The 14,369-nt window shown below is 36.1% G+C and overlaps 2 protein-coding genes across 2 annotated transcripts; both read left to right on the top strand.

Moving 5' to 3' along the window:
- Nucleotides 1-256: 256 nt before the first annotated feature.
- LOC146146679 (tubulin alpha-1D chain-like) lies at nt 257-3,329 on the top strand. Its single transcript, XM_083388442.1, has 6 exons — nt 257-452; nt 1,096-1,200; nt 1,446-1,642; nt 2,364-2,861; nt 2,925-3,118; nt 3,194-3,329. Exons 1-6 carry the CDS (start codon nt 272-274, stop codon nt 3,327-3,329), a joined length of 1,311 nt encoding a protein of 436 aa, XP_083244568.1. The 5' UTR covers nt 257-271.
- Nucleotides 3,330-4,066: 737 nt separating this feature from the next.
- On the top strand, nt 4,067-14,017 carry LOC146146678 (cilia- and flagella-associated protein 45-like). The gene is made up of 12 exons (XM_083387436.1): nt 4,067-4,162; nt 5,080-5,202; nt 5,759-5,892; nt 5,994-6,138; nt 6,432-6,602; nt 7,198-7,376; nt 7,755-7,883; nt 8,591-8,738; nt 9,539-9,679; nt 11,276-11,442; nt 12,936-13,131; nt 13,628-14,017. Exons 1-12 carry the CDS (start codon nt 4,160-4,162, stop codon nt 13,730-13,732), a joined length of 1,641 nt encoding a protein of 546 aa, XP_083243562.1. The 5' UTR covers nt 4,067-4,159; the 3' UTR covers nt 13,733-14,017.
- The last annotated feature ends 352 nt before the right edge of the window (nt 14,018-14,369 follow it).

The following is a 14,369-nucleotide window of genomic DNA, read 5'->3' as shown; positions in this document are numbered from 1 at the left end:
ATTTGTGACGTCATTTTCAAGCATTTCTTGTCTAACGGGGTCCATGCAAATCAAAAAATAATTTTAGGGGTCCGCGGTAAAAAAAGTTTAAGAACCCCTGCTCTATCATATCAGGTTCTGGTTCAATAATAATCCCCCGACAATAGTTGATGTTAAAATATATAAGAAGAAATCTCTCTCGAATCGTTAGTGTGCGTTCTAAACTAAATCACTGTAAACGTGTTTGCAGCGCGAATGCATCTCTCTTCACGTCGGCCAAGCCGGAGTCCAGATGGGTAACGCCTGTTGGGAGCTTTACTGTCTCGAACATGGGATTCAGCCCGACGGTCAGATGCCCAGCGATTCGACTTTGGGTGGTGGCGACGATTCCTTCAACACTTTTTTCTGTGAAACCGCATCAGGAAAACATGTGCCGAGAACTGTGTTCGTCGATTTGGAGCCGACTGTGATAGGTAAGTTTATAATACAAAGTATAACAACTATAAGAATGTCTTACCTGGTTAGGTTTAGTAAGAGCGGCGGGTAAACTCACATTTGACTGATACATAGCCTATATGCTACCCCGGTGATCACTATAGTGTACTTTAAGATGGCGGTTTCCAAAGTTTTTTTGTGGACGGCGCCTTTTGAAAACTCACTACCATTCGCGGCGGCGAAATGAATTTTGTTTTAATTTTAGTTTTAAAAAGATTTGAAACGTTGCAATATAAGAAAAAACACTTTATGCACGAGAGGGGGAACTGTGAGCAACAACTTTCACATGCTTTCGTGGCACCCCTGCCATCGTAATTGCAGCACCCAGTATGGGAACCGCTCCCTTAAAAAAAAGTTGTTAAAAATAAGAACAACGCCCAAACATAACTATGAACGGTACACCAGTATTTTTACCTGGCATTTAAAAATGGTCGTTAATCAAGCTCAAGTTAATACATATTACTATTTACAAATGATTCTGTTGTGTTAAAATTAACGTAGTTACTATTTACAAATGATTCTGTTGTGTTAAAATTAACGTAGGCAACAGTTCCTATTTTAAATTGTAAATGATTCTTCCCTTAACATCTCCTCCAGAACTTGTTTAATTGATTTGTTTAGATGAGGTTCGCACCGGAACCTACCGCCAGCTGTTCCACCCCGAGCAGTTGATCACCGGCAAGGAAGATGCCGCCAACAACTACGCTCGTGGTCATTACACCGTTGGTAAGAACCAATATAGTCTTGCTTTATTCTAGCCTGTTTTCTTCTACACAGATTTGGATTTTTGAACGGTTTTATTTAATTTCAAGGGAAGGAACATGCTGACTCTGTCCTTGATCGCACCCACAAGCGTTAATTCAAAAACGCTTTAATTCCATTTTGGAAAGTTGCTCTTTTAAAAATCAAATGTACATGATTAACGAAAACAGTTGGTTTAACTAAATCTAACGAGTCTTTGCTTGCTTCAGGAAAAGAAAAGATTGAACAAACCATGGATCGCATCCGCAAGTTGGCCGACCAGTGCAGCGGTCTCCAGGGATTCCTCATCTTCCACTCCTTCGGAGGAGGAACTGGATCCGGATTCGCATCTCTTCTCATGGATCGGTTATCTGTCGCTTACGGAAAGAAAGCCAAGCTTGGGTTCTCAATATATCCTTCACCGAGGGTAAAACTTATCTCAATAAATATCATAGCAAAGTTAATAATATACAGCAAATATGTTGGCCAACAAATTTCATGCAATCAGACTAGGCTAGAAAAATGTTGCAAACAAGCCATTGACGTCCAATTTAATTTATTTTACCGAGTCAAGTTATTTCCATAGCAAGTCAATTACAAGTCAAGTCATGGGCATTAACAATATTTGTGAAACCAATAAAATTAGTAGTAAACTACTTCATTGCCAGCAATATTTCGGATAGTAGCCTTAACACCAAAAACGAAACAAATAGCAAGACACTTTTTTTCACTTTAAAAAATAAGGTACACATCATCCAATAATTTACGAAAAATGTTTTCAATTAGAACACTTAAGATTAATGTAATTCATCTGCCTAATTGACTTAATTCCGAGTCAAGTCATTTATCCAAATGACTTTATTAAAAAGGCAAAGTTATTTTTTCCTTAAAATTCATTTAAAAATAGTAATTTAACTAGACTTAAATCAAGTCATTGACCTAATTCATTACAACACTGAGCTATTAAAGTTGTTCGTTTTAGGCTAACACTAAATCTGTGTTAATCCTAAATTAGTAACTGTCCGTTTTGAGGCTGTAGCTATATCTACTTCTTTAGATTTGGGTATTCGTTGGTTATGTTACATATACACGTACAAGTACATATTTTTTTAATAAAACGTTGACACATCCGAAAAATTGTAATCAAGCTTTCTTCCGCCGTGGTTGAGCCTTATAATGCTGTGCTGACCACCCACACCACTCTGGAGCATTCCGACTGTGTTTTCATGGTCGACAACGAGGCCATCTACGACATTTGCCGCCGAAGCCTCGACATCGAACGACCAACTTTCACCAACCTCAACCGTCTTATTAGCCAAGTTGTTTCTTCAATCACCGCTTCTTTGAGATTTGATGGATCTCTTAACGTCGATTTGACCGAGTTCCAAACCAACTTGGTGCCATACCCACGTATCCACTTCCCTATGGTTAGCTACGCCCCAGTGATCTCGACTGAAAAAGCTTACCACGAGCAAATCTCAGTTGCCGAGATCACCAACGCTTGCTTCGAGCCAGCCAACCAGATGGTAAAATGCGATCCACGTCACGGCAAGTACATGGCTTGTTGCATGTTGTACCGTGGTGACGTCGTCCCTAAGGACGTCAACGCCGCTATTGCAACCATCAAGACCAAGCGTACCATCCAGGTAATTATTAAAATACACTTTATTTTAGTTCTAGCTTTTTCTTTAAACTATCTTTATTTTTAGTTCGTGGATTGGTGCCCAACTGGCTTCAAGGTCGGAATCAACTATCAACCTCCAACTGTTGTTCCTGGTGGCGATTTGGCAAAGGTGCAGCGTGCAGTTTGCATGTTGAGCAACACAACAGCCATCGCTGAAGCCTGGGCTCGTTTGGATCACAAGTTCGACTTGATGTACGCCAAGCGTGCCTTCGTCCACTGGTACGTTACATTTGCTGAATTTACAGCTGCGTCTTAATATAAACTATATCCCTTTAATGGCCGATTTTTGTTTAGGTATGTTGGCGAGGGAATGGAAGAAGGTGAATTCTCAGAAGCTCGCGAGGATCTTGCAGCTTTGGAGAAGGATTACGAGGAGGTTGGAATGGATTCAGTGGAAAAGGAAAATCAAGAAGAAGATGATGAATATTAAATATTTTTTCAACTAACTATTTCTAAGCAAACAGTAACCTTGGTGAATTTATCACATTCCACGATAACCATGTGTAACTCGTAACTTTGCTTTGGTTATTATCTTGTATAAGTTTTTTCCTGTAACTCCTACTTTGGAGAAGACATTATGATAAGATAGAAAATCATTAAACAAACAGTTTAAAAAATAAAGGTTTAACATTAAGGCAACTTAAAACTATGATAAGAAACTTCGCTTAATCTTCCTCGTTTGTGAATTTACCACGGTTTAATTTTATGCTATTACGAGTCTGTGTAATACATTTTACAAGTGAATGTTAAATTTTGTGTATTAAGAAATCGACCAGCTTCAGTTTTTTTTAAGAAAGCGAAAAGTTAAACTGGAGTTATATGTGATTTATTTGCTGTCGAATTAATATAATGCAAGTCTCGGTCACACCTATGACGTGGAGTAGGTAGGTGAGTGATTTGGGAAAATATTTTGTAGTACAGTCACGTCATTTACATTTTACATTACGGAATTTCCAAAGCCAGTTTTGAAAGTCAAACAGTTATCACGAATCATTTATATTTAATAAATATAATAAAAAAAATATAAAAAATTCAACAACAAGCAAACTACTTCTCTTCGGTAAATACTGCGCAGCAAAATTTAAATTTATTTTTTCCAGCGCCCCCGTTACAAATAAATTATTTATCCGCTAGACGCGCTGCTCTTTATTTTTGTTGCATAGCAACTGTTGACGATCAATTCGATTTTATTCGGAAACTGTTGCTTTTGTTCCTAAAAACGTTCGACTTTTTGTATTTTGTACATATTAAGTGTACAAAATGGTGAGTATTTAAAGTAACTCAGTTTAGTTCAAGTATAGACTAAATGTTACCATCGCATTTTTTCCTTCTTATTGTCTTTTAATAAAATTCAGTTGAAAAGTTTTTTTTTTCAGTTTAAAAAGTTTTAGACCTGAAACCCCTAAGTTTAACAATATCTTGTGGGTTGTTACGTGTTACCAGTATTATAACAAGTCATTAGTCCAACTCAAGTATTTCTCAAAATTGGCAATTCAAGTCCCATTCAAGTCATTATGAAAGTAACTTAACTTCAAGTCAAGCCATTGGCATAAAATTAAACGTTAAGCTGTTAAATTTTGTAGACTCATCTATATATAAGTGATATATATCTCACATAAAAATTAACCAAATATATAGCAAGCATAATTGTTTTACGTGCAACAATTGAGATAAATAACCCAAAGTTACTGAAAAAATTTTAATGAAAACACCTAATTTCCCACTGTGGAAAGTATGGCAAGTGCACCCGCGAGATTTTTTTAACCTTTTAAAAGCGCACCCCGAAAAAAACCGAACTGCACCCTAAACATGTAAAACTGTTGTGCGGAATACGTTTACAGTGCAATGTATGCAATACAGAGTGCTTTGGAAAATCATAAAGTGCATCCGAGGTGTACATTTTTGACGTTTCTTGCACCCGGTCACCCGGATTTTTTCGGCCGTGCACCTGCTTGATCTTGTCGAGATCTGCCATACTTTCCCATGTGGAAAGCATGACATGTGTTGTACCCCACAAGTTTTTTGCAACAGATCGAACCTGCACCCTAAATATTCAAATGTGCACCTGATTTCCGATATGTTACACTAGCGGGGTGCACCTTTGGTACACCCCTGACAGGGCCTTTAGTTTGGCGCACATTTTTAATATCCTTAATTAAATGTGTTGCTTCTAATTTTAGCCTGGAAGCCGTGTGGCATCAGTGTCATCGGCTGGAAGCATTGGGTCGAGATATTCCAAGCGCTACAGGACAAAGTCCAAACAATCAAATGTTGATGAATCGCTATTTGCAAGTCCATCAAAGGTAAAAAACATATGGTATTTGTTTATCACGGGGGGTTTAAATCTTTTTTAATTTAGCCACTTAAAAGTCTACTTTGGTTTGCATGGAACAGTCAACATGAAATTTTTAGAAATGCTGTCTTACATGGATGTTACAAAACATGTAAGGCTGGAAACCTGCTGATTTTGATCCAAAAAATGTCAAACTGAAATGGGGTCTTAGTCCTTTCAGTGTTAAAACATATTTTTAAATTAAACTCTTTGAAAAAAATAGGTCCCTGATGAAATAATACACTAATATGCTAATAGGTCTTCATGGACCCAATAAAAACCCAAGGGGTCCATGAAGTCAGTTTGTAAGTAACTGGTTTGGCAATTTCGTTTTTTTTCAATCTTTTTTTTTCAATCTTTGTGATTTAAAAGTGTATTGTATTTTAAATTGAAGTCAAACATTTGTTGATATAAAAATAACTTTATTATAAATTTTAAATTTTTTTTTATAAATTAAAAAAAACAAATTTTAACCCTATAGTAAATGGCTTCGATTTTAGTTGTTAAAGACAAATTTATTGTTGTAGGGTAAGGGTGATGCACCTGCCCATGAAGAAATGGCTCCAATAAAGCCAGCTCCACGTCGCAACGGTTTAAGGTCCAAGACAAGAAAGCCAGAAACAATTCAAGTCATCACCAAAGATCTAATTCGTAATGTTGTGTAAGTGTAATGCATGCAGTGTTTAGTGTTTTTTTTTATAAATGTTGTGGTGGTAGAAATGATATAGATATATTTTTATTGTATTCTTTACCATTTTCCAGGGTCCCCGGCCATGATCCATCAGGTCTAAGCATCGTACTAAATCCAAACAAGTTTCAGAACATTAAAAAAGCTTCTCGAGTGCGAACAAAAGCTGAAATTCAGGCAGAATATGAAATGAACAAAATGGAAAAGGAGAAAGCCATCGTAAGTGTTGTGTATGCAACATGTGGTAATGCAGCATAACTATTAAACATTAATTTCGCCTTTATAATGTAATTTAGAGAAATGTAGGTATTTAATCTGGTTAAAAAATTTAGCATTTTAAAAGAATGTTTGTAGGTATTAACCAAGCCAGTTATTTAACAGCCCAATAACTGCTTTTGCATGTAACAAGTTTAACATAGTAGCAAATTATTTTAACATAATTGAATTAGTGTTATAAAGGTGTGCGGCAACCCTGTACCACCCAACATGAATCTTTGAAATTGCATCTTTAGGAGGAAGCCCAGAAGCGTAAGGAGGAAATGAAACAACAGGAGCTTCTTCGTCGGCAAAACGAAAAGCTGAACGACCTTGAGGCGGAAGCCAAGGAGAAAGCGGAATACCTGCTGGAAAAAGCAAACGCCCAGCGCCTTGAACAGGAAGATGAAGTTAAACATCTAAACGAGGTCAGTAAAAACCTTTTTCTAGCATTATGGTTTGAAGTTAGAGTGTGCTAAAATAAAAATAAAAACTAGGTTATCACCAAATACAGAATTTAATTTTTTCAATAATTTTTTAATTAAAGTTGTTTAAATTTAAGAATTTATTCCAGTAGTTCCAAAAGTGTGATCCACAACCGAATTTCCCCCCAAAATAGGTATCTTAAATGTAGCGAAACAGGTGAACACATCGTAATAAACCTTACTATTATGAGCTATTCTTTTTAAGTTTTAGTATTTTACATAGCTTTTATTGGAAATTTTCCTTTTCAACATATATAGTTGTATTGTACAGGGATTGGGAATTATTAAAACATTGCATGAGGTCCATCACAATAAAATTTAACTAAATCACTAAATTTATCCACACTTAAGCAAATTTTAGCCTAACAAAAAAATTACCTTTAAACATTTCAATTTTATGTGTTTTGCTTGTTTAAGCACAGTAATGCTGTCATAATATCCTATCCTATCACTTTTTGTCCGAAATTTCTGGTAAAGGTACTGGAAAAGTCTGTCACGTATCAGACTTTCCTATACAGTTGCTTCTTTTTTATTTCAGCTTATTTTAAATGCAAAATGCCACGCCATCCGAGATGCGCAAATTCTTGAAAAGAAGTCGGTGAAAACAGAAATGGAAACTGAGGACAAGCGTCTTGACACAATGATGGAAATTGATCGCATCAATGCCATTAAGGCACAAGAAGAAATCGAAGAGCTTAGAAAGGAACAGAGATACGCGTAAGTTTTCTCAGTAAAACAAAAAACATTAACTATGACTTAGATTTTTCATAATCACTGTAATTAGCAATACCTAAATTAATAGCTAAAGTTTACTTTTTTTTGTTTTCGATTGCTAAGACAGAAATAAAAACATTTTAGGGTTTCAAGGCATATTACCGAAATTTAATATTTGACTGTGTTACATAAGTCAATGTTTATTGTTAGTTGCTTTGACTATATTCATATAAGTCGAACCATACTGAACTTTTTTTTACTAAACTGCCATAAAAAATCATCTGGCTATAAATTATCATTTGACAACGAACTAGTGGCATATAAAATTCATAACTAACAAACAAAAAAGTTTGCTATAGTTGAATGTTGGTTTTTTTTTAGTGGCGCTGTCCAAGTCATGAACCAAATCGAGAAAAATGCTCAGGAAAGGATGCTTGATCAAGAGAGAAAAGACCAGGAATCGCACCAGATGCTGAAATATCTCGAGAAACTACAAATGGAAGATCTCAAGTAAGAATAGTGTTGTTAAAAAAACTGACACAGCTGAAAGCCAAATATTTTTTTTATAATGTGTTAAATTTTCGGAAATTTTTGTTATAAGACAAATAATTTCTAAAAGCCTTAAGAATTTCAGGGCACAAAATTGAATTTAAATACCTTCTTGAACACAGCTATGAGTTGAAAATTGCATTAAAAGCAACTTTGTTTATTGATACATTGATTACAATAAACACTGTCAAATTTATTAATTACAGTTAGCAAACAAATAATTATTTTAACTACATTAAAACCTTTACTGCTTTTGTATAGTTAAAACGAAGACAACTAAAATACTCCACAGTTGTATACCTATTAAATTCTCACTGAAACTTGTAAAATATTTCTTTATGATGTACCAGTACTCAAATATTTTTAGGTATATATTTGTCTGGGTGCAATGTTAAAATCTTACCCCTTATGTTTTATTTGTAACCTATTTATCAATAAAGGGAAATGATGTTACATTAAAATATGTACTGATTAAATTCAGGTAAAGTTTAGAAAACTAATTTTTTTACATAGTTATGGCCATTTTATTCTCAGTAAACTTGGTAAAGAATTATTTTTATCATGTGCTCAATGTTGAACTGTTTTATATAATTTTCGAACATTGGTACATTGCTTTAATTACCATGGACTTAAGGTTTGTTTTTGCATAATAAAGGGTCATTTTTCAGGGATCTCGAGCGTAAGCACGTGGAACAATTGAAGATGCAGCAAGAGATCGATCTTATCAACCAGGAACATCAACGCCAGAAGGAGCTGAGAGGTGAACAGGAAAAACTTGCCGAACAGAAAGTGATCGAGTACATGAAGCAAAAAGCTGTGAGTGAACTTTTGCTGTTAAGTAGCTACTAAGGAAAATAAAAGTGTTCGGTGTAAGCCTCACAATTAAAACTAAAATTGTAAATTCTTAATCTGTTGAATAATGCTTGCATACAAAACATTAAAATTTGGCACAGCCACAGAAAAATACAATATTTTTATAAATTCTAAAATTTTAGGTACCGGCAAACATTTTTGTTGGACATGAACACTATCACATTTGCCTATAAATACTAGTTTAAATACTTTAGTAACTTGAAAGCAATCAATAAAAACTTTAAAACCAATATGTTTTGGTGCAAAAAATTAGGCATCTAGTATGCTGCTTTTGTTAGGTAGAAACTTCTACCACCCAAAATCTAAGTAATTCAGTTAAAATTTCCAATTTCTGTTGTGGAGAACACAGCAAATAGGATTTTAGTATGAATGATATAATAAGCAAAGAATACCTTGTAGAATAATTGTAAAATTTTAAAAACTTTTCGACTAAACAAAATTTGTTTTAAAGCCTGGAGATATTTAAAAATCTTTAAGAATCTGATTTTTCCTCGAATCTTAAAACTTTTTCTGTAAGCTTAGAGTGGAATGAATTCGATTTAAAATTTGATGTGGGTTGTTCCAGTTTATTGTGACATTCTAGTGAATTACCTGCCGAAAAATATTTTAGGAGTGACGTAATCTATTTGTTATTTCCGACGGGTGCCGCAATTCATAAAAGGTTGAGAAACACTGACCTAGCATTTGCATTTAATGCTGTCTGCAAGTTTTCCCTGTTGCTATGCAAACTTGTCTTTCCTTAGCAACGGGAGGCGGAGTACGAAGAGGAACAAGAGAGGATCCGACGAGACAAAGAGAAGGAGGTTGCGAGACTCCGAGCGCTCCAGGAGAGAGCCAGGGATCATCAAGCGGAACAGGACGCTCTTAGAGCTAAGAGAAACCAGGTATGGAGTTATTATTTTGCTTGTAATATTTTTTTTTCATTTTACCCACAATTATTTTATTGAAATTTCAGTCCATTGTAATAGTTTCTTCCAAAATAGCTGTCATTACCATTAAAAACAACCTTAAGCTGTTGAAACGCCCCCCCCCCCAAAAAAAAAACCCGACTCCTTAGCCCTAGTTACACGCAAATTGTGTATTTTGCTTTACAGTTTGTTTTCATCTGTCTAAATTACCCAATCTACGTCAGGTCATTAATCATTAAAAAATCATGTTAAAATATTGATTGAATTTCATTTAAATTGTGTAATTCACTCTATCCGTTACAGCATTGCTTTTGGATGTGGCAATTACCTTTGAAATCCCTTTGGATCGGTCATAAATTAAACGTTGAACTGCCGTTCAATCATCCATATTCCAAATGTGCAATCAATTGGATTAAAATTAATAATTTAGTTGATCAGTCGAATCACCTAGTACTATCTGAAAATCCTTTTGTAACGAGGACAATACAACAAAGCGCTTATATACCCAATTCACTTTATCCTTTCTACTGAACAAGATATAGGCCGCTACGACGTTTTTTTTTATGTAAAGTACACATCTTTGGCTCAATCCACTACTTTATAAAACCTGGATAGTTACCGGATATTGGACCCTTAAATTTTGCCACTAATCAATGTTTAGGCTCATTGTAATTTGTTTAAATTAAATACCATCGTTAACAGCTTCTTTTTGAATTACTTGACACAGCTTAACTTTGGTATTAGGGGAAAAAAGACCTGTTCTGATTCTAGTTAATTCGGCAAATTACTTGTCTTGGAATATAGTAATTTAAGAAAACTAATTGAGTGTTAAATAAATATTTTTTATTTAAATGCTTTATGTCACTTAATGGATTATAGTTTAGCAATTTCGACAACTTTATTTCTTGCAAAATACTTTACTTGTACTTGACTTTTTCTGTGATCCTTCTTCCATTAAAGGTAAATGTCTTTACACAATAGCCTCACAAACATTACCATTCAACTTTTTACTTTGTTCAATTTTGCTTGTTCGATCATGGCAATGACGTCATTTGGTAACGGACCAAGCTGCCTTACAATTCTTTCCCAACATTTCCGGCAGAAATGTCCAATAATATCGTAATATCGGAATATCGGAATAGTACTTTCTTGATACTAGGCTGATATCGGCAACAACCGATACCGATTTCATATCGGAATTTCCGCCCTAATTGCAATCCTTGGCAGCGATTCTACAAATTTATGATAAAAATAGGATAGGTTCACGGAGGTAGGCTAATTAAACTTATCAACGCTAGAGCAAATTTTGAAAAAAACAAATTTAAGGTTTTAATTTCATCTATTTTTTCTTGTTTGAGCCAAGGAATGACGTCACTTGATATCGGATATGATCGCTACTTTATCCGTGTCAAAATCCGTGATATCGATATAAAATGCCAAGTATCGGACATCCCTAGATTCGGGTATAGGTATAGAGTGACTATACCAAGCATCAAACATCCGGCATATTGGTTTGTTCTCGTTGTCTCTTTACCCTTTCGTTTTTTCTCAACCTCTTGTTTTTTCCTCCAGGAGCAAGCGGAGCGCGAGTGGAGGCGCAAAGAGCAGATTGAGATCCAGAAGAAGGCGCAGATCGACGCTGTGATGAAGCGAGCAAGGACCGAGCAGATCCAGTCCAAGGAGCACTTCATGGCTGTCCAGGCTCAGAGGGAGAGGGTTGAGTTCGAACGTGTGCTCAAGTAAGATGACTACAGTGTACTTTGAACTAGACATGTCCGGCAATGTAGGAAAAAAAGACCAGTGCTCTTTAAACTTTTTGATTTGGTGAACCCAATGGTTGTGACGAACTCATGCACCCTGTTTTAAGGTAAACTGACTTGAAAAGCCATATGAAAAATCATTATGCATATCAATATCATTATTTCAAATAAACCGAGCGGAGCTGCCAAAGGTTTACACACTGTCGGCGAGAGTTCGATTATGGCTGCAGGCTGCTTGCAAGTACTATTGCATGCCATACAACAGCATTCCAACGGCAAATAGACTATTTAACGACTGTTTTGTCATTAAAAATGTGAAATGTTAATGGTTCATTAAAAGTTTGTGATGCGCCCTTGTATACCTTTTCGTACTGGTGCACCCCGTGCATATTTTGGTGCACCCTAGAGTGCACCGTGCACACCGGTTGAAGAGCACTGGGATAGACATAGCAACAATATCCTCTTTTCCTTTCCTCGTCCAGGAAGCAGCGCTTTACTCTACTAGACAAATCTCCGTTCCGAGTTACAATACTCGTGACTCTTTTGGCTTACATTTCTTTCGGGTATCTTTAAACTTAAATTCTAAGCTTCGAACAGTTAATTCCTCTTCATATCAACAAGATTTTTTTTTGTTTTAGGAAGCAGCGCATTACTCGACTAGGTTCCGGGTTACAATGCTTGGTATCTTTATCCCTACATTTCATTTGTATTTCTTTATCCTTACATTCTAAGCTTCAAACTGTAAATTTCTCCTCATAGCAACAACATCCTTCTTTTGTCTTCCAGGGAGCAACGCATTACTCGACTAGATAAATCTCCGTTCCGAGTTACAATACTCGTGTATCTTTATCCTTAGTTCAACGTTTAGAGCGACAAATTCCTCCTTATAGCAACAACATCCTCACTTTTTCTCCACGTAGGCAGCGCTTTCATTCAGGGGCGTGCAACTGTTTATCGCAACGGGCTATAATGTATAGTTATGATGGTGCTGCGGGCCAGAAAATCGAACAACATTTACAGTTTGAATGGGCTACTTGACGGAGTCTGTGCGGGCCACCTAAAAAGGTAGCGCGGGCCGTGCTGTGGCCCGCGGGCCGTATGTTGCACGCCTCTGGTTTACTTGAATAGATAGATCTCCGTTCTGAGTTACAAATCTTACAATGCCCGTATATTTCGTCCCTTTATGCAGCACATTACTCGGCTAGGAAGATCTTTGTTCCGAGTTCCAATCATCGTGTATCTTTATCCTTACATTTTAATCATCGAACAGTAAATTCCTCCTCATAGCAACAACATCCTCATTTCGTCTTCCGGGAAGCACCGCTTTACTGGACTAGATAAATCTTCGTCCCGAGTTACAATACTCGCGTATCTTTATCCTTATATTTCTTTCGTGTATATTTTTCTTCTATTCTAAGCTTCGAACTGTAACTCTCTCCTCATAGCAATTACATCCTCTTTTCCTTTTCCAGGGAGCAGCAGCGTCTTGTGGAGATCGACAAACGCAAGGAGCAAGATGCGATGAAAGAGAGCAGATTGAACGCAGACGACGTCCGGAAGCAAATCCGTGAGAAGGAGCAGATCAAGATCCAGGATCGAAGAGCTTTCTTCGACGAGGGAATCAAGATGGAGGAAGAAGCCAGACAACGCAGGGCGAGGCTTGATGACGTGAGTGAACGCGTGTGACGTCATGTGGGGTATAATCTAAGGCAGGGGTTCCCAACCTGGGGACCATGGCCCCCTAGGAAAATGATATGTTTATTGTGTGTTGTATTTATATCAATTTTACATTCAACTACCGGTTGCTGTATAAACCAAAACAGTTTTTTAATTACAATGCTGTTTTCTTTTTTTAACAAAAACAATTGTACGATGACATTCAAGTTATTTTCAATGAATTTAATGAAGTGATTTATTACGAATCTGGCAAACGACTTAATTTTTGAAATATACTTTTAAGCTCTAAAGCCAAATGGAAATAAGTCAACTAAACAACCATTGAAAGATTTAAATCCTTATTATTACAAAACTTATTGCCAGTGCGAAATAAACAAAGAGTTTTGTATAAAATTGTCGCTGAAGCTTCATAGTATCTTCTAGTATTTTAATGTACCTGTTTGGTTCAAACTTAAAACACGTGTGTCGTGTATGATTTATCTTCCAGGTTAAACAGAAGAAGTTAGATGACCTGAAAAAGGCTGGAGTCCCGGATAAATATTGCGCCGAAGTTGAGAGGCGAATTAACGCTCCTCAGGGACTTGTCTTCTAAGACTCGAAACACCACGGCACTCAATGGACGTTTTTGCGTACTATTCTGCTGTTTTAAAATGTCATTTTTACTCACTGTTGTTGTTTTATTCTGTTGAGTGCCTTATCTATTTTGCTTTGATCCGGCTGATTTTCAACTCGCGTATTTCTTGTTGTAAAATAATTTACCCCTGTTTTCTACGTACTGGACACACACGCACTGAAGTTGTATTTAGTTGTGTTTTGTTGGCTTACGAAAGTAAATTTATTGACTAAAAAAGTTACAGTGTCAACTGTTGTGAGGCGATATTGCTGAAACTGTCATATTCTGTCCTTATTTTTAATTATTGCAATGTATTTTAAATTAGTGGTCGATTCACCAAGTGCCAGCGTAAACAGGCTAAGATTATTTTCAAAAAAAAATCACAATTAACTAAAAAATTTAGGGATTTATTCATGACAAAAACTTATTAGAAGACTCTGCACAATAAATTGCTTTGATTGGTGTCATATTATTAGAGAAAGCGAAAATTTGTGCTAAAAACTTGTAAGTTGAAAATTCACCAGAAATCAGTGTTTACACAAATATTTAAATAGTCTATTAAACGATCGTCGCGCATGAGCGCCGATATCGAACAGGCCTTGGCTACCTGACGTTT

The sequence above is a fragment of the Ascidiella aspersa genome, chromosome 4, assembly GCF_963924565.1.
Source record: "Ascidiella aspersa chromosome 4, kaAscAspe10.2, whole genome shotgun sequence".
Lineage (NCBI taxonomy): Eukaryota > Metazoa > Chordata > Ascidiacea > Phlebobranchia > Ascidiidae > Ascidiella > Ascidiella aspersa.
This window is presented reverse-complemented; position numbering and strand designations above follow the sequence as displayed.

Excerpts from the sequence above, each read along its gene's own strand:
- LOC146146679 (XM_083388442.1), top strand. The coding sequence starts at position 272 with ATGGGTAACGCCTGTTGGGAGCTTTACTGTCTCGAACATGGGATTCAG. Across the intron at positions 453-1,095 it reads TTTGGAGCCGACTGTGATAG|ATGAGGTTCGCACCGGAACC; the intron begins GTAAGTTTATAA and ends TGATTTGTTTAG. Across the intron at positions 2,862-2,924 it reads AGACCAAGCGTACCATCCAG|TTCGTGGATTGGTGCCCAAC; the intron begins GTAATTATTAAA and ends CTTTATTTTTAG.
- LOC146146678 (XM_083387436.1), top strand. Across the intron at positions 5,203-5,758 it reads TATTTGCAAGTCCATCAAAG|GGTAAGGGTGATGCACCTGC; the intron begins GTAAAAAACATA and ends TTATTGTTGTAG. Across the intron at positions 8,739-9,538 it reads AGTACATGAAGCAAAAAGCT|CAACGGGAGGCGGAGTACGA; the intron begins GTGAGTGAACTT and ends GTCTTTCCTTAG.